This window comes from Zootoca vivipara, chromosome 7 (assembly GCF_965207765.1).
Source record: "Zootoca vivipara chromosome 7, rZooViv2.hap1.1, whole genome shotgun sequence".
In the NCBI taxonomy this organism is placed as follows: domain Eukaryota; kingdom Metazoa; phylum Chordata; class Lepidosauria; order Squamata; family Lacertidae; genus Zootoca; species Zootoca vivipara.
In genome coordinates, this window is record NC_142590.1 from 43763931 (window position 1) to 43789144 (window position 25214).

The following is a 25214-nucleotide window of genomic DNA, read 5'->3' on the forward strand; positions in this document are numbered from 1 at the left end:
CTTGTTAACAACCTATTATTAGCAGCCGGAATGCTTAATGGCCACCAAATCGAACCCAGTAAATTACCTCCTTCAATAGAATGGCTAAATAAAATGTGGAGCAGGGCAAAAATGGAGAGACCGAAGACCATAGAGACAAAATATTTTGAAGGGAGATCATTTTAATTTGGAGTGAGGCCTTTTGGTTGGTTTAACATAAATTTAATAAGGGAGCCAAGCAAAGCACTGGCTAGAAGCTGTGCTTCAAAGCCCTGTTGCTCATTCTGGCCGAGGTGAGAAGATGCATTGGGGTGGTGCGGTTATGTTTTACTTATATGCTATACCAACTCCACACAGTTTCAGCATAAGAGTCTGAATCATCTCTCCCTCTGGGAATGGGCTGACTTTGGATCTGCCTCCACTCCTGCAACACTCTGCTATAGGGCCTTGACAACACTGCCAGAGGTAACCTGTACTCTGCTGCTTTCTGCTGGTGCAGAGGGATCTCTGCAGTGGTATATGAGTTTTTAGGGGATGTTAGAGATGGATGTGCTGATCTTGCTGTTGATATCCCTATTCTCCACAGGGCTCCTTTCATCCTTCTGTCTCATAAAAAATAAAAAATAGTCGTGCACAATCATGTAGCTTTTCATTTGCATTGCAGATTATTATTTTTAACCACCACAAAATCTGGGTCAGTTTAATGCATTGGCCAGTTTCTGTACTAGCTGTTTCCTTTGGCCTGTACTGACGTTAGGGCAGATTGAAATGTCAGGTTTAACGGTCCATTTCCTGGCTATGTGTGGCTGAAGTCAAAACTCCTTAGTGTTAAGACCTAGGAAGGACCAGGGGGCATAGGAGGAAGGGGACGCAGTTGTGATGGTTTAATATGCTATTTGCCCAAGACCAATAGGAGCAATCCTGCTGCCTTCCACACCATTCAAGTGGAAAAGGGACGTCAATTTACTGCAAAACTCTCTTATTCCCCGTAGTGTCACCTCATTGGTTGACATTTCTAGATTTTTGCAGCTGTCATGTTAGCGCAAAAAATGATTCAGTGACTAGGCAGCTGGGGAATTAGATCTTATGCTCCAAGGCTCTTAAGCAAACCAGGATAAAAAAGGTCCCCATGCACCTCAGGTAAGATGAGGAGGGACTTTTGAAGGTGGGTGTACAACTTTCCTCCAGACTGGTAAAGTTCCCTTTGCCCCTCCTTCTATACACTGCCACCAACCTCAACTGTAGAGAGTTAGCTGCATCTTCTGCTAAAGCAGGGATGGGGAATCTATGGCTCTCCAGATCAGTGTTCTTCAACCTGGGGTCTCCAGATGATGCTGGACTACAGCTCCCATCATCCCCAGCCACACCAGCCCAATGGTCAGGGGTGATGGGAGTTGTACTCCAGCAACATCCGAGGGCCCCAGGTTGAAGAACAGTCATTAGCCATGCTGGCTGGGACTTATGGGAATTGGGAGTCCACCAACATCTGAAAGGCCACAGGTTCCCCATCCCCGGAAGGAACTCAATGCGGCTAATGGCCAGAATGAACACCAGTTTGTTAAATCAGGGTGGCTAAGACATTCTCAGGCCAAGGGCTGCATTGACGAAGAGTCAATCCTTAGATGAGTGTGTGTGACTGCGTATCAAAATGCAGGTCGCTAAAGTGTAAAAGTGGGCATGGTGAGATCTCCAAAAATCTTTCCCATCACCTACTGTATTCAGTTAAAAAGTGATGCCAAAAATCATATTTTTATTTGGTAGGCTGGGGTCATAAACCATTTGGCATCACAGCAAGGCACCCATGGGAATAGTCAGCAAATTTTAAAAGAGACAAAAAAATTTAAAAGAAACAAAACAGTGTGACAGATGAGGGGGTCCTCCTGGCAAAACCCCTTTTTGTGGAAGGATACCTCCACACACACAGTATACAGTGGTACCTAGGTTTATGAACACAATTGGTTCCGGAAGTCTGTTCATAAACTGAAGCGTTCATAAACTGATGTGAACTTTCCCATTGAAAAGTGGATTAATCTGTTCCAGACGGTCCGCAGAGTACTCAACCTGGAGCGTACTTAACCCGAAGCATGGGTGTAATTGGTTCCAGAAGTCTGTTCATAAACTGAAGCATTCATAAACTGAAGCAAACTTTCCCATTGAAAGTAATGGAAAGTGAATTAATCCATTCCAGATAGGTCCGTGGCATTCGTAAACTGGAAATTCGTAAACCGAGGTGTTCATAAACCAAGGTTCCACTGTAACCACAATAGGTTGCTACCCTCAGACTGAAGCTCCTGACAAACTAGCTGTCCAGCTACCTGTCAGGGAATTCTCTATCCAGAGCAGCTCTAGGAAATAATAAAAAGAAAGGAGCTTTAGTTTTACTTTCTCAAAGCCCAGAGGACACCAAATCTTACAGAACCTTGTGAACTCTCCCCAGGACTCATGTGGTAGCTTAACAACTGCGTAGCACATACAGAAGAATTTAGCAATAAATTCCAGAGAAATACTGTATCCCTTTAAACCAATGAAGCCAGATTGTCAGAGTTTGTAAAGAAAGCAAGGCAACAAAATCACACACAGTCTTGCACATAGAAAACAACAACAACAAACACCAATCTGACTGAGCTGGTTACATTTTAACTGCTTGCCTAGCTCAATTTAACCAGTTTCGGTGTCTTTCGTAGTCCCTTCTTTATACTCTCAGATTCACGGGATTACCCTGAGCGTGGGGGGAAAGATCCCTGAAAGATCATTAAATTGCATTTGGGAAAAGAAAGGGAAAAACCAGTACAGTGTTGCTTTGCAAATGAAATGGGCTTCAGTGTGGCTTGTACTCAGGAAAAGGAGCGCTCTGAAAGGAGTACTGGTGCTTTTACTGGCCTTGTATAGCTCACGACCTGTGCTTGTTTCAGCTACAGGCATGGGTCGTGAGGTATACAAGGCCAGTAAAAGCACCAGTACTCCTTTCAGATCGCTCCTTTTCCACCCGGCTGTATCCTGCCCACTTAGAGCTCCCTTTCTGCCCCCTCCTTTCCCCGGGGGCCTGGTGTCCTTGGCAGCCTCCGCTCCTTGCCCAGCTGCTCATGGCAAAGGTGTGAAGAGAAGCATCCCCTTTCCGCCCATCCAGCTGTCAGAAAAGAGCCAATGAAACCAAAGAGTACAAACAAACTTGACCCAGTTTTGACAGGCAGGATTTCACAAGAGGAGTTGCTTCAAACCAACACATAATAATTTGGGGTTTAGTTCAACTAAAATTCCATCATTAGAGATTTCCCCCTACCTTTAGAACACACTGCTCCTAACTTGTGAAAAGGCCATTGCTTTAGGCACATGGAAAAATAACATTGCTGAGTTTGTGTGGAGTGGGCTGCTTGCACACCAATGTGCCTACCACTGTCCCTAAAACTTGCCAGCTCTGGAGGTTTGACATTATATATATATATATATATATATATTTATATATATATATATATATATATATATATATATATGATATTTAGTTTTAGGATTGCTTTGATGGAAATCCAGATTTAACTAAAGCTGAATCCTTGGGCCTTGGCCAAAGCCTAGTTCATGAGAACCTGGATACATAGGAGCTGGCAGTACACTCAGCACATTATTCTTCTGTGCACAGAGCGATGTAAGCTGCCCTGAGCATGGTTTTATCTATGGAAAGTCAGCATGCAAATAAAAGGATGTATGCATGCATTTATGAATACATATGTGTGTATGCAACTGCAGCGTCTCCTTCCCATTTCCTTGAAAGCAGCTGCTTTGCAATTGTTGACTTACTAATCATTTATTTCTGCTGGAATTGTTTTCTGGTTTTCAGAGGTAGCTTTCACTTTTGCACTTGCCAATAGGCATAGCTGCCAAGTTATCCCTTATTTTAAGGGATTTTCCCTTATGCTGAATAGGCTTCCTCGCGAGAAAAGGGAAAACTTGGCAGCTATGCCAATAGGAGTCAGCACAAGTATATTCAAAGCGCAAATGTTTGTTTAAGCTCTTATATTGCTTTTCTGATTCCGTGCCTGTTTCAAAGCTGGAAGAATTGCAGCATCCTGTTTTGCAGGGTTGTAGAGAATTGTGCAGTGGGCGCCACATCCTTTGCACACTTACCTGAACCTAGTTAGACTTAGTTTAGAGTAGACACTGACAGAACTTCTTTTACAGTCTCTTGCATCATTCACCACAGCAATCAAATAACACGGGAATGGATTTGGAGTGACTTGGTGCTGCTCTATGAACACTAGGATTACAAATTGCAACTCCTGCATTTCATGAGGCAGAAAATGAGGCAACTCCAGTTTATGCTGACCATTCCCACTTCACTCCTAATGTCCGCTCTTTCCATACATCATGTTGTTGACACCCACAGAGTCCAGCTCAAGACAGTGATGCACTGAAGAGAGTTACAAATATAAACATGAGTGTACAGGGTTTACTTCTAATTATAGTCAATATTTTTGTAACAATTTCTAGGGGGGTAGCCTTGTTAGTCTGTTGCAGCAAAGGTCTAGTCTGGTGGCACCTTAAAGATTTATTATTTACACATTTGAAATTTATTACAGTATGATGATTTGCTCTTCAAGGTATCATAAGACGCTTGGGTATTTTTGTGTATCTGACACACTCTGCTGTGCAAAGCTGCTGCAGAGATGAGCTCACTTTGGGTTTCATAATGTAAGGAGCCCTTGTCCAAGCTCTGATGTCAGTAATTCCAGCTTCAAAAACCGGATGAGATTCCAATGCTGTCCGCTTCTTCGGGACTGGAACAGGACTCTGATTTTTGTGGTTTTAGAGCCATCTGCTGGCCAGGATTCATGCACGTAAATGTGCAATAGCCACAGTTTGGAAACCTGCATGGGAAAGTCAGGTCCATGTTTTGGAGATCTGGAGCTATGAAGCTTGTTTAAGCTTGTTTAAATGCATATTAGAATTGGGAGACCATCTGTATCCACATGCATTTACCCCCCCCCCTAAAAGTTCATTTTTTTAAAAAAAAACTTCAGACAAAAAACTTCAGACACAGTATAGGGTTTTCCTGACAACAGCAAAGGAAAAAAAAACACAATATAGGGTACATAGATTGTGTCATTTAAAATAAGAGTACTGTATAACAAAATCTATGATAAACAATAGCTTAAAAATACAGACAGCACAGACTTTCTGATGGTGGAATATAGTTTAAGAACACACATGCCTCCTGAACAAATTTTGAAGTAATGAGAGTCTTAGGAAATTAATAAGAGTGTGGGTGATACAATATCATATAATAATAAATAATAAATAATTACTACCTGAAGTTGCTTTTTTCCTGCTTCCTCCCTGGCATCATGTCTATTAGCTTATCAGCTTGTGGGTGGGGACAGTGTTGCTTTTAAATTTTTGTGCAGCACTTAAAAACTAGGCATTTTATAAATAATAATAAATAGTTATGAATTAAAAAAAGAGAGTGATCCAGCAAAGGTGGGGAAAAGTGAGACACTCAAGTGACTTAATGCTCAAACTACATGATAATTTTCTGTTCTTCTAAACTCAATGGCATATGTGAATTGTGACTAGTGAGGGATGTTGGGAGTTGTAGCCCAGCAATACCTGGAAGAAGTTCACAGGTTCTCTGCCTTTCCTCCATGCATTCAGTTTAGTAGCTGGAAGTAGTACCTGGCCAGCTAGCACCAAACATATCCTGCAAATTTGAGCCTGTAGGAGACCTTGACAATTTTGCTGCTTGACAGTCCTAGCTTTCATTGTGCTGGAATGAGGAGTGTATGAGTGCAAGAGTCTTATTTGCCTCTCTCTTCCTAACAGGACCTCCTGGGCAGATGGAGTTTGTTGACTGGTTAAATCTTCCTGAACAAGCACTGCTGGTTGTAAAGAGACTTGTTGAAGCTTTGGAAAAAGAAGGTACAGTATAAGAAAAAAACTCTGTTGCTGCTAAATTTCATTGTTGCTGTTGTTTGACATTCCACATCCTAAACTGCTGATCAGTATATAATGTTTGCTATTAGTATATATGCAGATTCCAGAGAAGCAGTGGCCTTTGTAAAGAGGAGGGAGGAGGAGGCAGCCAGCCAGCCCATCATTTCTGCCCCTTTGGACAGTGCCGAGTTGGTTCCCTACTTTCAGCCCAAGGGCCAGGTCCAACCCGGGCCAACCTTCCAGGGGCCGCATTCTGATAGTGAGCAATGCTAGAGGCAAAAGTGGACAGGGTCAGAATATTGTGACTGAAATGCAGTTGTTCAAGGAAGAAATTATTCAGTTTATAAAGGGTGTGTGTGTGAAAATATAATTGGACCCTTTCTCTTAGTGCCGTAATTTCACTGTCTGGAACTTCTCCAAGGCCCCCTTGATTAGTTCACCATTTTTGTATGGTAAGAAAATCTTACTGTGTTTCTCTCTCTCTTCCCCTCCCCCCACCCCCAATTTCTATTGCATATACAGGCTTAGATAACGAAGCCCTTTACCGATCACCTCCCAGTTCCTTTTGCGATGCTCAACTCAAGCAGCATCTTCTGACAGGTAAGACATGACTTTGGGGGTCCTATGCAGAAGGCAGCATTCAAGCAGTAGGGTTCCAAAAAACCAAAGTGGATTCCTCTCCCTGTTGCAAAGAACACAAGCCTTCTGAGTATAGGGACCACTTATGAACATGAACCACGAGGAATTAATGGATGCAAATCTGAATTGTGAGTGCTTATGAAGTCCTCTGCATTGGGTTAAAGGACTAAATTCTATTCTTGGTGTCAGTGCAATCATTAGGGAGATTCTGCCTATTCAGCAGAGCCTCTTGGGTCACACTTGTAGCAAGGGTCACAATTGTAGCTTGTTGTTGTTTAGTCGTTTAGTCGTGTCCGACTCTTCGTGACCCCATGGACCAGAGCACGCCAGGCACTCCTGTCTTGCACTGCCTCCCGCAGTTTGGTCAAACTCATGTTCGTAGCTTCGAGAACACTGTCCAACCATCTTGTCCTCTGTCGTCCCCTTCTCCTAGTGCCCTCAATCTTTCCCAAAATCAGGGTCTTTTCCAAGGATTCTTCTCTTCTCATGAGGTGGCCAAAGTATTGGAGCCTCAGCTTCACGATCTGTCCTTCCAGGGAGCACTCAGGGCTGATTTCCAGTAGATATGATAGTCATCCGAACTGAATTCGCCCATTCCCTTCCATTTTAGTTCACTGATGCCCAGGATGTCGATATTTATTCTTGTCATCTCATTTTTGACCACATCCAGCTTACCTCCACTCATGGTTCTTACATTCCAGGTTCCTATGCAATATTTTTCTTTACAGCATCGGACTTTCCTTTCGCTTCCAGGCATATCCGCAACTGAGCGTCCTTTCGGCTTTGGCCCAGCCGCTTCATCAGCTCTGAATCTACTTGTACTTGTCCTCCGCTCTTCCTCAGTAGCATGTTGGACGCCTTCCGACCTGAGGGGCTCATCTTCCAGCGTCATAACTTTTATATGCCTGTTGTCTTTGTCCATGGAGTTTTCTTGGCAGGGATACTGGAGTGGCTTGCCAGTTCCTTCTCCAGGTGGATCACATTTAGTCAAAACTCTCCACTATGACCTGTCCATCTTGGGTGGCCCTGCATGGCATAGCTCATAGCTTCTCTGAGTTATTCAAGCCCCTTCGCCACGACAAGGCATTGATCCATGAAGGGGACTTGTAGCTTAGCAGGAGCTAAAGAGAGCCCCAGCTGATGAACCACCTCTGCTTCAGTTGACCAAGCATCAAGGCAAGTAGCTGGGTGAGTTTAGCAGCAGGGCAAGGAGGCCAGGGCACACTACTCTGCCCTTCCTCCCCATGACCTAAGCTTCGAATAAAGGAACTTAATAAACTCCCCCCCCCAAAAAAAGCTAGCAGGTGTTGTGGGCTTTCCAGTGTCTTGCACTGTCTGTCATATGTGCTGTCATGAGCCTGCAGCACTGTTGGAATCAGGCTTGGATTTGCTGGCTCGGATGGAGAAGGAAGAAGAAACAAAGGGGAGGATTGTACTGTGGGCACCTGGGTTGGAGGAAGGGGAAACCTCCCCTTCCTACCCCAATTTCAGCCACTTTGGGAAGCGAAGTGGGCCCTCTCCACCAACCCTCCCTCAATGGACTCTGGGGCGGGTTCTGATCAACCCATGATGGAGGCTGAACAGGAGGAGGTGACTACTGAACTAGAGGTTGAATAGGAGAGTGAAGCCTTCACAGGTGGGAGCAGACCCACCTACCCTGATGCAGTGTGCACTTGCAAGCTCAACATTCCCACAAGGTGAGAGAGTCTCATGGGGACCATGCATTGTCTTTTAAAAATTGGTGGGAGTGGTGGGGAAGCTTATTTGGACATCTTTGTCATTTCCATTCAGTTCTGAACTTCTTGTCCTGTACCTGAATCCTTTAATCCTGACCCCTGAGCTTGAGGTTGTTCAAAAATGCAATATCAGAAGCTCAACTGGAGTGTATGGTTCAGATCAGGAGAGGTACCACCAGAACAAAGAGGATGCCCTCTTTATTATAATTAAAGGTGTGCTAAAGGGCAGGATAAGGGACGCGGGTGGCGCTGTGGTCTAAACCACAGAGCCTAGGGCTTGCTGATCAGAAAGTCGGCGGTTTGAATCCCTGCGACAGGGTGAGCTCCCATTGTTCGGTCCCTGCTCCTGCAAACCTAGCAGTTCGAAAGCACGTCAAAGTGCAAGTAGATAAATAGGTACCGCTCCGATGGGAAGGTAAACGGCGTTTCCGTGTGTTGCTCTGGTTTGCCATAAGCGGCTTAGTCATGCTGGCCACATGACCCGGAAGCTGTCTGCGGACAAATGCCGACTCCCTCAGTCTATTGAGCGATATGAGCGTGCAACCCCAGAGTTATCCACGACTGGACCTAACGGTCAGGGGTAACTTTACCTTTAAAGGAGAGGATAAGGAGATTGCAGAGAAGCTAAATGAATATATATTTTTTGCACCTGTCTTCATCTTTACAGCAGAAGATACAAGGCAGATAGGGAGTCTGGGGAACAGAGGAAAATAGTGGTGGCAAGAGGTGAAGTTCTAGGCCTAAAAGAGAAAACAAAAACTGACGAATCTCTGGGTCCAGATGTATCCGCCTGAGAGTTCTCAAAGAACTCAAATGTAAAACTGCTGACACACATACACTGTTTGCTTGTTTGCTGGATTTATCTCTTGCCCTTCCTCCCAAAGGATTTGGGGTTTTAAAAATCTGTACATACCTTCTTGCTGCATAGTAAATTCTGTTTTTGAATAATTTGGCCACAAGATGGCACTGTGGCACCAGGCAGTGTAGAAGACAGCCCTGTTCCTGGCTTATTGTGTTGGTGAAGAAGGCAGTGTGAGGCTTTGTAGCAGCATGAGCTGATCCACCCTCCTGTTACCTGCGCTGGTTCCTCTCTGGTCTGTTGCCTTTGAGCGGGTGCTGTTTGCAATGATGGGGAGGATGCGGTGTCAAACTCAAGCAGCCAGGCTCTCTGACAGCACAAGCCCAGAGGCTGTCACACCAGGACGTGTTGCTATGGAGAGGAATCTGACGGGATATCTATATAAAGAAACATGAGCTCATCCATCCTCAGCAGAACTAAGAAGCCAAGTCCCGAGATACCTTATTGTCTGTAGCGAGGCACACTAGAAGCAGCTGCGAATCTTCTCACATTCAGCTGGAGAATGAAACATGGGCATCTGCAGGCCAAGACGCAAAAACAATTTTCAGGCTATATCTGTATCTCAGAACCTTCTAGCCCAGGTGCGTGTTAAAGGCCTGCAGATGGTATTTTAAAAAGACACAAAAACAAATCCCCCCCACTTCAACCTGTGGATTACTCGCCAAACAGTGACTGCCAAGATTCAGTAGCGGAAGCCATGGCAATTAAACTGGTGGAAGAATTATGATGGGTTGTGTCAGGGGTTTTTGCGACTACTCTAGAGTAACGACGCTCCGCATGCTTGTCTTTAAACAGTTTTTATTAGTGCAGTCTATTTACAGTGAGACAGGTGTGTAAAAACATGTCTGCTCATTCCGATGCAGAATCCGGCACTGCCCCCCCCCACGTGATCTTCTCCAACATAGGAGTCTCGGGACAGTGAATCTCCTCCCTTTCTTTCTCCTGCGTAATTCCGGAACCGAAGGAAAGGGTCTACGCTCCATGCTTTCCTTTCCCCCATTCTCTCCCTCTCTTTCCTCTATCCTGTGTAGCCGGGGCTCTCCCATGCTGCTGGAGCCCTGGCTCTCTCTCTCCACTTCCTGACTGGCCTCCTCAGAGCCCTTGCTTCCATCACTGCTTGGGGAGGAGCTACTTCTGATGCAAGGGGGAGGTTCTCTGTACTTTCTTCCCCTTACAGGTTGCATGGTATAGGAACACATGCAGCAGTGGGCCATGGTAAGAGCTGGTGGTGTGCAGGACGAGACACAGGCACACTGACACCTGTACGCAAAGGTGTTGGGGAGAAAGGCACTTGGGGAGAGCTGTCCCCACCTGCCTTCCTCACCACCACAATTGCACTCCCCCCCCCAGCTTGCTAAACAGCTGTGTGGTGGGCCGAGGGATTCATAGCTTACATAGGGAGGAAGACACAGGGGACAGTTCAGTAGCAAGCGGGTTTGAGTGGGTACCCTTGGCATATCACAGTTGAGGGCCTGTGAAAGCTGCATGACCTGAAGCTTGTCCGTGTGTGGTACAGATGCACCCCTTATGCACCCAAGAGTTGCTGAACTAGGACATAAGAGGTTAGAGCTTTGTTCCATTGCCCCCAAATTAAATATTGTGAATATTAAATATAAGCTTCTTGCCATTGTGTATCAGTTTGTTTCCTTTTTTTCAAAACATCTCCACGGTAGCCACAGAGATACAATTTGCTTGTATCAGGATTTGAAATACTATTTTAAACAAAATGAGCATCTGGGTGATTGACTGGCTACTGTCAATGCTGACCTCAAGTGGAAACAAAAGATCTTGTTCCAGCCATTACAGTTCACTCTCAATATAGTGTTTGGAAGCAACGGGATAGATCCTGGACCCATTCCTGTGGCTATATGCTTATGAAAGTGTTTTGTGCATATGAGCCATTCTTGCAACCTGCTTTTGGGGATAGTCCTGTGAACCATGAAAGTATTCCTGACAGTTGGCAGTCTTGGGATTGTCTATGAACAAGTTGCTTAGATGACCAGTTATAAATGCTTTCAAAGTTATGAAGCCACAGAAATCGCTTCAGCTGCAAAATATTACATTAGAACAGGGCTTGTGTTAGTTTTTTTTTAGTGAAGCTGAAGCTGAAAGTCTCAGTTCAGTTGTGCTGAATTTGTGCAGCTGATTTCCACTTTGATATGCAAGGCAACTAAGCTAATTAAAGTCAACTTGAATGAATTCAATGAATTTTGACCTCGTTAAATAAGGAAATTAAGTGTACTCAGTGAAGCTGAGTTATGTGTGAACATTCCCAGGGACAATGCAAGTTTTTCAATGGAAAGTCGACTTAAAGACATCTGGTGAATGAATTTGCTGCTGCAAATTCTGAAAGTCAGGGTTTCTGTTGTTATTTTCTCTACATCCAGTCCTCACTCTTGTTCAACCTGGATGCATTGCACTGACACAATATTTATCCCAAGCTAAGGCCCACACACAAACACTTGCATCCACATGAAACTATTTATCTAAGACCCAGAACAAGAGTATGTTTGTCCAGACTGTCTTAGAGTTAGCACTTTTGTGCTATGTGCACAGGTTCCTTCTTAGATTATGGACACCATCTTGATGCAACATGATTATAATTCACTTCACTCTTAACATACTTCAGCTACTGGAGACGATGTTTGCCTTGCAAAAATATGGTTGTTGTTTTTTTGTGTTGCCATTAATATAGATTGCTAGAATCAGCCATGAAATGGGATACAATTTTTTTTGCAGAATAATTTCCCCCTTGGGTTATTACGGCGATAACTGTCTATGTGCTGTTTTCTGTTGTAAGGGAAAATAATAATAATCCATTTGCATAACAGAGGTACATGTCAAGTTGCCTGTAGAACCTCTGATCTCTCTAGGACAGGCAGGTAGGGAACCCTATCACTCTCCAGATTCCTAACATCTCTGACCATTGGCCATGGTACTACAAGTTCCCCTGCCACTGCTCTAGAATAATGGATAGACATGCCTCTCCTGCCCCAACCACACATAACACTCCACAAGCACCATTATAGTAGAAGCAATCATTTTTCAGCTGTTCGCCTTACCTAGCCAAGTGGGAGCCTTGTTGTGCTATCTAACATGGCTGCCATTTTGAACAAGGCACTTCCTGCTTCTTTGCTGCCTCATTCCAATTGGCAGCTCAAAAGAGGTGAGGCAGTCAATGTGTGTTGTATGGGATGGGGAAATGGAGCTGACTGTCTCCTTCAGTTTGAAAGAGGGTTGGGTGGAAAGGTCTTCTCTAACTCCACTATCACTTTTCATGCTACTCCCCGAAGCCCTCAAAAACTGCCTTACCCAAACATCACTAACTAGCAGAGGGATTTTGAGTTGTAATCTGGCACAAAAACTATCTGTACTGTAGTGTCTATAATGATTTTAATTCTTCTTCCCCCACTAGCAAGAGGTTGGCTTCTGAGACATCTTGCTAATTTTGGTTACTCTAATTTGACCCTAAACCCTTGATACCATCAATGTAGGACGAGTTAATGTTACATAGTTGGGCCCTTGTGTGAGAGAGGCTGCCTTGGGTGCATTGCTGGGCCCTTGTGTAAAAGAGGCGGCCTTACTGTCTCTCTGGAATGTGAATTATAGTAATTACTGAGGTCTCCTCTGTCCTCAGTTGGCTGTTGCTGTGATTCCCTAGGACCCTCCTTGTAAAAGAAGCTAGAATAGATGTTTACACTAGTGGCTGATAATGATATATGTGTAATTGCAATACATTTTCATATCCAAGTGGCGTGATGCTAGACGCACAAAACCAAATGCCACCATCCAGTAAACAGGTGTGTGTGTGTGTGTGTGTGTGTGTCTGTGTGTTGCACCTGTGTAATCCCTCCCCAGCAGCTGATGTGTATGGTTGCAAATTCTGAAAGAGATGCTTGCTGTCCACTGTCAAAGGTGCAGTACAGCAGCTGCATTCACTGTCTTGCCTCTCCATTGCACCACTGGTTTAGTGCAGATGTTGCAGGGATTCAAGAGAGCCACAAAGATCAGGAAAGCTAGTGCCACCAATGGCTCTCCATCCCAACTTGGTGAAATCTCAGTCAGTCAGGGCAAATGGGTTACAACTTGCCAGGGTCACCTCTTGGGGGAGGAAGGGCATATTCCTACTGTTGAAAGAGAGGAGAATTAAGACAACCAGGGCCCAACTTGCCAAAACATCCCATCCATTTGTAGTACAACTTGGAGGCAGGTTAGAAAGTTTAATTCTGGGGCATAGAGCAGGAGAGAAAGGATTATTGGAACAGTCAAGCTCAGTTTCACCTAGTTTAGCATTATTGCCCAGAAGGGCAATATAGGCATCTGGGGGAGGGGACCCTCTTTATCATTATTTTTCCTTTCTACTTTTTCTCATTATTATTGCCATTTAGTTGTATCTCTCTTCTTCTTGTTGTTGTTGTTGTTGTTCTCCTCCTCCTCCTCCTCCTCCTCCTCCTCCTCCTCCTCCTCCTCCTCCTCCCACTTTTTCTTCTTGTAACTGGTTTGAAATGTGTTGAACTGATAAGAATAACAGAAACATGGTTTCAAATGACAGAACAACGGAAAAAATTCAGTTAATATCAACATTCAAATACTACTGTAATTAGGGTCATCAGACAAGGAGATAATTGAAGTCCATAATATATTTGCAAATCGCAAAGTGGCTTGCTAGCTCACAATCTAGTGGCTTGGGGGGGGGGTTCCTCTGAATCTTGGCTGATTAATTTTTAACTTAAAAAGTTACATTTATAAACCTCATGATTGGCATAAGGGTGTTAAAATGTCAAGGAGGCATGATATGGAGCTCCTGAAACAACAGTCCCAACAAATCTCTCAACACCCATTCTCCTCTTATTTTCTTCTGCACTGCCCCTTGTGCTCTGTCCAATGTTCCATTCTACCTGCAAAGTCCAACAAAAATCCCTACAACCTGGTAGATTAAAAAAATAATTTGCAATTGAAAACAGTAGCAAGGCCAGATGCATTTGTGTCCATTTCCTAGATTGCATATCATATTCAAGAACCAGATATTTGCATTCTCCCCTCCCCCTGCCCCTCACCCCAGTGCACAGTTTGGGAGCTTGTACATGTCAGTACCTAGCAGATGGCATCTGGCCTTGCATCCTAGGGATGAAAGGATCAGCATCCTATGACATGGTTTCAGAGGCATTCAAGCCAGAGCAGTGGTGTAGAGGAACTAGCAGAATATCAGATGGAGCTTGCAGAAGGAAATGAAGGTTTTAATGAGTGAGTAATGGTTTCCAGAGGCTGGCAAGCAGAGATGTAGTGTAAAATTAGATTGGATGCTGGAGGTTGAAAGCCCTGTTCATCTCTGCCTCTTGGGGGCACAACAAGGACAGACTTCATCAGCGTGTTGTCTATAAATACTGTCTCTCTCCCCCACTTGGAGATAAGCGGACCAATTTTCCAGACATAAGCAATTTAATAAGATGCTCTCAGGTTCCATTTAGATGCAAAAGTTAGCCCACAGTGTAGTATAATACTGTAGTAACCTTTGTGAGTGCAATTCAAGTAAGAACCGCCAGCCAGGCCAGGGACAATGATCTGCTTAGCCACCCATGGTTCTTGTCGTGAGAGACTGGTTTTGATAAGCAGGCACAAGCAATGAGGCAAAATTTCCCTCTTGTCCTTTCCCCGGCCAAATCTGTGACTGTAATGCAATGGGAAAGGGTTTCACCCTTTTCTCTTGCATTATTTCCCCAATGAAAATCTCCCCGATTGCTAGCCCTATTAGTATGAACTAACACAGAGGCAAAACAAGCGTAGAGATGTTGTGAAAGACAAGCATTTCAGTGGAACCATTCTTTCTGTGTCCCCATCAAACGATGAGGAATACAGTACACACCATGCTTCACCTCTGGTGGGTGTTCCAACCATTTTCCTTCTGGTAAATAATCCATCCTAGAAATGTTTATGAGAATTTGCTTTAGACTGCATTAGACTGCAACCCTAGAGATAACTGGTTGTTGTTGTTTTTCATAGCATGCCACTGCATGAGCCAGAACTTGTGATCCTTTATATTTCAACTGGGCCATCACTTTGCAGATTGGAAACTGAACAACATAGACACTAGTACTCAGTCTTAAGGAGGAAAATCTGCTCTTCTTTCAGAACATGAATTTTCTCTTAGTTGCAAGCTTTCCACCGTGGCTTAGTAGTACGATACATGCTTTATGAACAGAAGGTCTCGGATTCAATTTCTGACATCTCCAGTTTAAATGAAGAATCAGCTAGCAGGTGATGTGAAAGGCATCTCTCGCCCCGAGACACTGGAGAGCGACTGTTAAGTCAGAGTAGGTGGTAGTAGGCTGAAATGTACTCGGAGTCGAGAGTGAATTTCATGCTCTTTATTCAGCTCATAGTCATCAAGGAGAAGAGGAGAAGAAGAATGGCTCTTTTCCCAAAACCATCTGCTTATATACATTATTTACACAATGGGCCTTGCGTGATTGGCTACTTCAGGGCTACACCTGTGGGCCAATTATATTGTGGATTGACTTCTGCCTGCAGCCTGATTGGCTGCTCCTACAGGCCAATCAGGTAGCAGATTCACTTCTGCCAGCCGCCTGATTGGCTGCTCCAGCAGGCCAATCAGGTTGCGGATTCACTTCCACCTGGAGTTGGATTGGGTAGCTCCCGCTGTTTCTGAATCCTATTGTTCTAGGATTCAGCTCAGTACATAACACCCCTCCCCTCTAAGTTCCAGTCCTGCCCGGGAAGTTGCATTCGTAGTCCCCAAGGTCTGCTGGCCGCCTCCGTGTGCGTTGTGGCCTGGGGTGTTCCTTGGTCAGGGGTTCTGGTTCTGGCTCGTGTTCCGAGGCTGCTGGCTGTGCCGGGGCTGTCTGGTCTGGCGCCACTGAACCACTAGGTTGTGGCTCTGGTTCCGGTGTCCTTCCAGCCTCGGGGCGCCCCTCTGTGCCTACTGCTTCTGCTTCCCCTGCCCACCCCTCTCGCTCTACAGGCCTCACTGCCCTGCTGTCCCCTTGGGACCCCTCTGTCCCGCTCTCCTCCCGGGTTCCTCCTGGGAATCGTCGCCGTAGCTGGTCGCAGTGGCGGCGCCAACATTGCCCCCCTTCCGTTAGTACCTCGTACGACACGGGACCGGTCACCTTGGTGACTGTGGCGGGTACCCATGCTGGGCCTGCCCCAAAATTCTTTGCGTACACTGCGTCCTGGGCCACAAATGTCCGGGGGTTCCTGCCTTTCCCCACCACTACCTCATCCTGAGCTCTGTCGGGGTGAAGTCGGTCCAGTCTAGTTGCAAGGCGCCGGCCCATTAGTAGTTCAGCTGGGCTCCGGCCCGTCGTTGTGCTTGGGGTGCTGTGCTGTGCTAGAAGAAATGCGGCAAGGCGGTATTCCCAGTCCCCTTGTGTCATGCGGCGGAGGCTGTCCTTGGTGGTCCGCACCATGCGCTCCGCTTGGCCATTGGTGGCAGGGTGGAATGGTGCTGAGCGGATGTGGCGGATGGCGTTCTGCGCTGTGAAGGTCTGGAACTCCTCTGACGTGAATGCGGTTCCATTGTCCGAGACGAGGGTGTCAGGGAGCCCGTGGGTTGCAAAAAGCTTACGTAGTACCCGGATGGCTGCCGCCGTAGAAGTGGACGGTACCAGTGCGACCTCCAGCCATTTGGTGTAGGAATCCACCACTATGAAGAATGTTTTTCCCTGGAAGGGGCCAGCGAAGTCCACGTGCAAGCGTGACCATGGATGTCGGGCGGACTCCCAGGGCTGGACTGGGGCCCTTGGGGGATCCGGGCGGGATTCTTGGCAGGTCTGGCAGTGTTGGACCCAGGCCTCTATCTCTCTGTCAATCCCCGGCCACCACACATAACTCCTGGCAAGGGCCTTCATCCTCACTACCCCTGGGTGTGTCTCGTGTAGGGCTGTGAGGACCCTTTTGCGGAGGGGCTGGGGAACAACAACCCTGCTTCCCCATAACAGGCACCCCTTGTGGGCCGACAGTTCATGTTTGCGGTTTGTGTAGCCAGCGAATTCTGGCCCGGGGCTGCTGCTGGGCCATCCTCGCCACACCCAGTCCAGGACCCGGGAGATGACCCTATCTTTTGTGGAATGGTGCGCAACTTCTTGTGCCTGAATGGGTCGGTCAGGAAGCAGCTCCAGGGTCATAACCTCTTGCGCAGGCGCTGGGTCGGGGCCTGTTTCTGGTAGTGGTAGCCTGCTGAGGGCGTCTGCGTGGCCCATCGCCTTCCCAGGGCGGTGGATTAGTGCATACTGGTAGCCGGCAAGGAAAATTGACCACCTGAGGACACGTGGAGACAACACTTGGGGGGTCTGCTTCTCGGGGGCAAACAGGCCAAGCAACGGCTTGTGGTCAGTCACTATGGTAAAGGGCCGCCCGTACAAGAAATCATGGAATTTTTTTACGCCCTTCACGATTGCCAGACCCTCCTTGTCAATCTGTGAGTAGTTTCGTTCGGCTGCAGCAAGCGTCTGGGAGAAGTATGCCACCGGCACCTCTCTTCCATCCGGGAGTTGGTGTCCCAGGACAGCGCCGATGCCATAGGGAGAGGCGTCGCATGCCAGCACCACTGGCAGCCTCTCGTCGAAGTGTGCCAAGACCGAGTTCGAGACGAGCAAGTCCTTGACTGCCTGGAATGCGGCCCTTTGTCGCTGGCCCCACACCCAAGGGGCCCTTTTATCTAGGAGTCTGTGTAGGGGCTCCGCTACCGCTGCCTTATGCGGAAGAAAGGCATGGTAAAAGTTCAATAATCCCAAGAATGACTGAAGTTCGGGCTTGCTCTTGGGCGCTGGGGCCTCACAAATGGCCCGTACCTTGTCACCGGTTGGATGGACCCCTTCTGCGTCCACCTTAAATCCCAGAAAGTCCACCTGCGGCACTCCCAGTAAACACTTTTCCCGCTTCACCTTGAGGCCCGCCGTCTGGAAACGGTGCAGGACGGAGCGGAGGCGGTCCTCAAATTCCTCTGGTGTGGGCCCGGCGATCAGTACATCATCGAAGAAGGGGGTGACGCCAGGAATCCCTTTAAGGAGAGAGTCCATTAGATTCTGGAATATGCCTGGTGCCACGCTAACGCCAAATTGCAGCCGCTTTACTCTGAATGCCCCTCTGTGCGTCACAATCGTCTGAGCCTCTGCTGTGGCTTCGTCCACAGGCAACTGTTGATACGCTTGGGCCAAGTCCAGTTTGCCAAAGATTTTTGACCCAGCCAGGGTGGCGAGGACATGGCTGACCACTGGCACTGGGTATGCATGGGCCGTGAGAGCCTTGTTTATGGTGCATTTGTAGTCTGCACAGATGCGGACCGAACCGTTAGGCTTGACGGGTGTGACAATTGGAGTTTCCCAGGGGGCGTTGGGCACCGGCTCCAGCACTCCTTGCTCCACGAGTCGGTCCAATTCCTCGTCTATGCGGGGTTTCAGGGCGAACGGGACCCGGCGGGCCTTGTGCCTGATGGGTCGTACCGCGGGGTCTAGCTGTAGGGCAATGGGGGGTCCTGTATATCGTCCCAATGCCCCATCGAAAACCCCTGGAAACTCTTTGCATATGGCGTCCACGTCCACTTGTAAGCTAGTGCGGTTCACCCCGGTAACGGCTAGCCCCAGAGGTCCAAACCATGCCAGTCCCAGTAAGCTAACGTAGGGGCCCTTAACTACCAGCAAGTCCAATTGTTGCTTTCGCCCTCGATATTGCACCCTGAAGGTCCCCACCCCCATTGTAGGGACCTTACGTTTCTGGAAGTCCCGGAGGGTGAATGGGGCCGGCCTTAGTTTGGGACCCCCATTAGGGCACAGTTCCCTTAATGTTCGGGCCGAGATTATGGATAGAGTTGAACCCGTGTCCAGCTCCATGCGGCATGGGGCTCCCTCTATCTGTACCTCTATATAAATTTTCTCTGTGCTGGGATGGGGCAACTGGAATACCTGGTAGTCCGTGATCTCCGTCGAGTTGCCTTGGTGCATGGTGCCGTGTGACCTGGGGCTCCTGGGTCGGTCATCTGATGCTTGTCGACGGGTGAGTCGAGCCCGACACACCCGGGCGATGTGTCCCAATTTTCTGCACTGCCTGCACTCTGCGTTGCGGAAACGACAGGTCCTCCTCTCGTGGTTCTCCCCGCAGCTTGCACAGTTCCCTCCTTCTCGTCGAGGCTGCTGTGGTGTGTGTGCTGCTTGAGTGCGCCGCTGTACTCGGTGTACTTCCTCCCTGTCAGATTCGGATTCGTCGGTGAGGTCTTCGTGGTAGACCCTCGGTTGGGATGGCGGGGCCGGTCGTGCCTCTTGCGTTGACCTCTCGGCGGCTTCGGTTGCCAGGGCTTCCTCCAGAGCAATCTGGAACGTGAGGTCTTTTTTGGCGTAGAGGCGTCGTTGCAACATCTCGTCCCTCAGGCCACCGACGAGGCGGTCACGAAGCATGTTCTCCAACTCTGAGAAGTTGCATAACCGGGCGGCTTGGCGGAGGGAGGTCACAAACCCAGTTATGGTTTCCCCCGGGGCTTGCCGCTTTGCGTAGAAGGCATTTCGGCAAGCTACCACCGAGGGCTGTGGTGAGAAGTGCTCCTTCAGCCGTTCCATTATTGTTTTGTAAGAGACGGTAGCGACATCTCTAGGTGCAAGGAGAGCCCGGGCGATTTCAAACGTCTCCTCTCCACAGACGCTGAAGAATGTCGCCCTCTTCATGGCATCGTTGGTGACTTCTTTCGCTTGCAGGAGGAAGTTGAAACGGGCGGCGTACCCTTCCCAGTCTCCTGATGCTGGTTTGAATGGCGAGAAGCTGCTGTCGGTTGCCATTCTGGGTTCCTTGGGTCCTGGAGCTGAAGCCTGGATGCACGGTGCGATGCAGCGGTGCAGCAGGTGGCGGTGCTGCGGTGCAGTGCGTGGTGGCGGTCAGCTCAGCAGGATCCCACCTTCGTCGCCAGTGAAATGTACTCGGAGTCGAGAGTGAATTTCATGCTCTTTATTCAGCTCATAGTCATCAAGGAGAAGAGGAGAAGAAGAATGGCTCTTTTCCCAAAACCATCTGCTTATATACATTATTTACACAATGGGCCTTGCGTGATTGGCTACTTCAGGGCTACACCTGTGGGCCAATTATATTGTGGATTGACTTCTGCCTGCAGCCTGATTGGCTGCTCCTACAGGCCAATCAGGTAGCAGATTCACTTCTGCCAGCCGCCTGATTGGCTGCTCCAGCAGGCCAATCAGGTTGCGGATTCACTTCCACCTGGAGTTGGATTGGGTAGCTCCCGCTGTTTCTGAATCCTATTGTTCTAGGATTCAGCTCAGTACATAACACCGGCTAAACAGATAAGCAAGCTGACCTTCGCAGATGTTACCGATGTAAGGATGTAAACCTGAAAATGTAGAGTGCCTAAAACCATTCCTGTGGGCGGGGGATATATATTGCCAATAAGAAACTTAATAACTCACCGTACTTCTGAACAAGCTGAAAAGGATTAGCTATGACATACTCATATAGTGTTGAGAATTTAACCCTACTTCAGATAAACATGTAGGATACTAGAAGAGGAACAGATCTTGGCTATCCTATGAGAAGCAACATGGGAGAACTGTTCTTTGTCTCGGTCATTTAATTATGATTTTGAATACGGCAATTAATATTTTTAACTACTATTTGAGAGAGGGTGTGCTTGGTTCCTACAGCTGAAGGACAAGCAAGTGTATTGAGAGAGGTCACAGTGAATAAGTGTCTACCTGTGTCTGCCTTCAGACATCACCTTTATTTTTGTCCAGTGAAGCAGCCAGTTCATGGCATGTGCAACATACCATGCATTTATTCATCATGGCTGACCAGGTTACCCTTTTCTCACAGTGGAAATATGAAGGTGATTTGCCAGCAAGTTTATTTACATATAAGATGCTAAGATGGAAGTTACCAATCCTTGTGAGAACCAACCAGCTAAAATAAAATAGAAGCTGTATCTCATGAGCACCTAAAGGAGTAGAAATGGTTGGGCTGGTTTCAAATCCTTCGCAGTGGCAGAAAATCAAACCATGCCCAACACAGCATCTTCATCTCTGCCTCTTGGGGGGCATAGCAAGGACAGACTTCACCAGCATGTCGTCTATAAATACTGCTGCCTCTGTTCCCGAGATAAGCAGACCAATGTTCATTCAGAAGCAATTTAAGAAGAAGCTCTCGAGTTCTATTAGAATGTAAAAGTTAGCCCAACATTGTAGTTTGTAATCCTGTAGTACTGTAATACTAAGAGCAATTTTCAAAAGACAGGTGAGAACTGCCAGGCAGGTGTTAGGTTTCTTTTCTAGAGGGCATAGCAAGTTGTAGAAAAGTGCTGCTAATGGTTTTACTCCTGCACATTAGTAATGGACTTGCTTTACTTTTTGCCTCCCCAGGGTAAATATAATCCCCGAAAGCACACACAGCTTTTAGTCAGTAATAAATAATAGGTAACGATAGCTCACTATGTTAATTGGCAATCTTGGGCACTGCCTCTGAAACATCCAGGAATGTTCCAGGCTGGTGGCTCCTCCCAGTATCATTGCTTTTTTCCATGTATGCTACAAGAAAAATTGCAATGGACTAAAGAGGGTATAGCACTTTGTACATCTTGTGGGTTTCTGTCCATGCTACTGGGTGGGACATAGCTGTTTGGGGAGACAGGAGGACAACAACTCTGTGAGGACCAGGGATTAGCACAATGCTGAAATTGTACTGACCAGAAAGATAACATGATACTTATTTAAATCAATTTTTAAATTTGCACCAAAACTTTATTCACTATTGAACAAATACTTTGATAATGGTGGGGGGGGGAGAGAGAGCACAAACCAGAAGATCAATTTATTTGTTTACAACATTTTAATTTAGTTCTTTGCATGGCTTACCATAAATAAGCATATAAACAAATACAAAGTAAAACCAACATAAATACAGCAAGGAAACAAAACTCTCTGCAACCCTCAGGTTAAAACACAGGTGTCTGCAAACTGCAAAGCCGAGACTGTAGGAGTTATTTAAAAGGCCTGGTCCTGAAAAGGCAGAAATATATGGGAAGGCTGTTCCTACCATAACCGAGGTGTCCCTACCAAAAAGGCTGCCCTTCTGGTGGTTACCTGCCTCACTTCATTCAGCTCTGGCGCTCAGAACAGGGCCTCTAAAGAGGATCTTAAGGTTTGGTTAGATAAAACCTCTAGGGGACGATAGAGTCACTATTGCATGCTCAATGCTGGCTGAAGCAAAGCTAGCACAAGGTAACCAGCTCTTAACTTTGATGGCTGAAGTGTTGTGGACCAATGAACTGTTGGAGAGAGATGCCAAATGAGCTAGGGATCTTGCTTGATTTATTTTTGGCTCTGACGCTGATTCATCCTTGCAGTGAAATGAAGAGGTAATTAGGTTTGTTCATGTTTGCTTTGGGGCGGGGGCGGAATTCTACTGGAAGAGCTGTATTAAAATAGGCTATTATTGTATATTAATTAATTTTATTTATTGTCATAGAGTACTGAGAACTGTTCATACAGCTTGGTACTGTATTCACTTTCCATGTGCTGGCTGCCTAGTGTTATTTAGACATTTCCTCTGTTCCCATTTCCCCCCTGCTTCTGGTGCTTAATTTCTACTTTGGTGGCATCCAGCAGCTAAATGAATCTATCTTTGTGACACTTTCCCCCACCCTGAAATATGCTCCCTAAAAATGGGATAATCTTGCTGCAATTGGTTTTCATTTAAATGCTGCTTGCTTTGTGATTCCTCATTGTCTTTGCTGTAAGTGGAGCTGCTCAGTCAATTGCAGAAGAAGATTGCGAGGAGGCGGCTTCTTCTCCAGAGGCGGTGGCAAAAGCCCTAAGAAATTATCTGAACCGTCGTGACTAAAAGAAACTTTCCAGTTCTGCTCTCAACCGGCTCATTTCAGCAATTGTTTTACATATGCTTGTGGGGTCTGAACTGTCTGTGTCCGACCAGGAATGAGACCTTCTAGCTTCTGTACTTATTCTGCATACACTCTTACTATCCTCTGCTCTTGTGAGGATTTCAAAACAAAGTACTGGGGTGGGTGTGTTTTGCAACTGAGAGCTACCAGTCAGCCCTAGCAGGGTCCCAAGGGGTGGTTATTCATTCTTGGCCCAATAAGCCAACAGTTGAAAGAGAACCAGCCTTTAAAATAAGGATTGAAGGCCAATGGTGGCTTTCTACTTGAGCACTTGGTAGCCATCATTGTATGTAGTCCTTTCCCACTTCTTTGTGGGAGCATTAAGACCCTCGCTCCCTGCACATATACCCTTAAATTGGCAGCGCAGGAGTTACTGCAGCTTCGGTCACCCCTTGATTAGCCTCATGACCATCTCAGCGTTGCCACAAGAAGGAGTTTAAGAGTCTCTGCATAAACCTCTCCCACATGGGCCACAGTTCTTCACATTCCCTCAGTAATAAGGAAAGACCTATGTTTAAGTGGCTCCTATGCCATAAGGAACATGGCATAAGAAGCACACCTGCAACCTGCCCAAAGCTCAGCAAAATCTACATGTCTGCATTGCTATCCCTTTTCTTGTCTTCTGAAGTCTGTATTTGCCAACCTGCCCTCAAAGGCAACCATTTTGGTCATACCAGGCATGGAACTTCTGGGGCACTGCAGCAGTCACAGCAACTATGAAGTCCAATGGAAGGCGAGGGGGGGCAACAGATGTAGGTGTAGCACAGGGTGCAACTGAAATTTGAGATGCTAGAGTTCGCCACTGCTGCCGTGTTGTACCGGCCATGCATGTCTGAGACTCCTTCACACTGTATGACTTTCTGGGGGAATGACCATCTTGTGTGCTATTGCCACTGAACTGGAGAGGACTAGAAGTTGGAAGGGGGCACACAAAATGGAGAAATACCAAAAGAGTGAAGGAAGAAGTAGTGGTTACAGAGGGGCTGAGATACCTGGTTGGGGCAGGGCAACAAAAAATGTGGAGTAATACAGATGAGGATGCATCCTGCAGGGGTGCAGAGAACAAGAGACAAAGAGGGTGTCTTAAGAAAGACTAGCTGTATTGCAGAAGAGAAATCCTACTGTGACATGCAGAGAGAAAAATCAGAATGCTTTAAAAAGAAACATTTGGGTTAAGATTATAACAAAAAGTCACCCCCCCTGCAGTTAGCACAGTGGTGTGTCTCTCCTAGAACTGATACAAGTGTAAAAGTGTCTTCCTGAATGGTTTGTGCACCGGTGGCCTGGCACCACTGCTAGAGGGAGGGCAGAGGAAGAGTGAACCAACCTGTGCCACTTTTCTACCACAAACATCCCCTCCCTGTTGTTTCCTTACATCATAACTACAGAGGAGCATTGCAGCAAAACCTCTATGCACATCTGGGACAATTCCTGCTTCCCAATGAGATAGGATTTCTCAAGCTGGGTGTCTAACTTGTGTCTTCAACGCCTATATTCCTGAGACCCACATTCTGCCCCTGATCAAAAGACTGGTGCCAGCCTAGAAATCCCCCTTTGATTTCACTGAGATTAAGCTCTAGAATTCATCTGGCCCCAAAGTTAAGAAAATAAGCCAGGGGTCTTTGATCTGGAAGCCCTCGGCAAGTATTTTCTTGTGTTATCTTGACTATTTGAGAGAGAGAAAATTAATACTCTCCCTATCAGCCCCTCCTGTCTGTCACCCACTGCAGTACTGATCTTAGACCCATACATGACTTGTGTAAAGCCACTCAGCTTCTTTCTGTCTTTTTACCTCTTATTTCATTTGCATAGGAGATGTTGGTTGGCTGCTGGTGATGTCACCGTGCTGGGGAGTCAATAAGCAATTAGTGCTATGGATTTTGCAGTAAAAGGAGTTGAACCGTACACTGCTACTTAAGCCGTTTTCTATTACAGTAATTTACTCTTCAGCTCCCTTTCAACAGAGAGACCCATTTATCAGGCATCTGATGCTGTTTCTCAATCAAAGCAGAGAGGAATCTTGTAAGACTCTGAAGAAGAGGGGTATCTTGATGCAGGCTTGCTGTGGCAACCCCCCTTCCCCCCCCAAAAGAAAAAGCCCTGCACTGAGAGCCACAAAAAAATCCTAATCTAACAAATCTGTATGAAAACTCTATAGCTTGATGACAAAATA

General features: G+C 46.7%; 1 protein-coding gene across 5 annotated transcripts in view; it reads left to right on the forward strand.

The window, feature by feature from the left end:
• Nucleotides 1–25214, forward strand: part of PIK3R3 (phosphoinositide-3-kinase regulatory subunit 3) — a 252695-nt gene that overhangs the window by 10690 nt on the left and 216791 nt on the right. For all 5 annotated transcript variants that reach the window (XM_035123276.3, XM_060276934.2, XM_035123281.3 and 2 more), the window contains exons 3-4: nucleotides 5791–5886; nucleotides 6424–6501. In XM_035123276.3, coding sequence (XP_034979167.3) covers nucleotides 5791–5886; nucleotides 6424–6501 — 174 coding nt within the window. The remainder of the gene's footprint in view (nucleotides 1–5790; nucleotides 5887–6423; nucleotides 6502–25214) is intronic.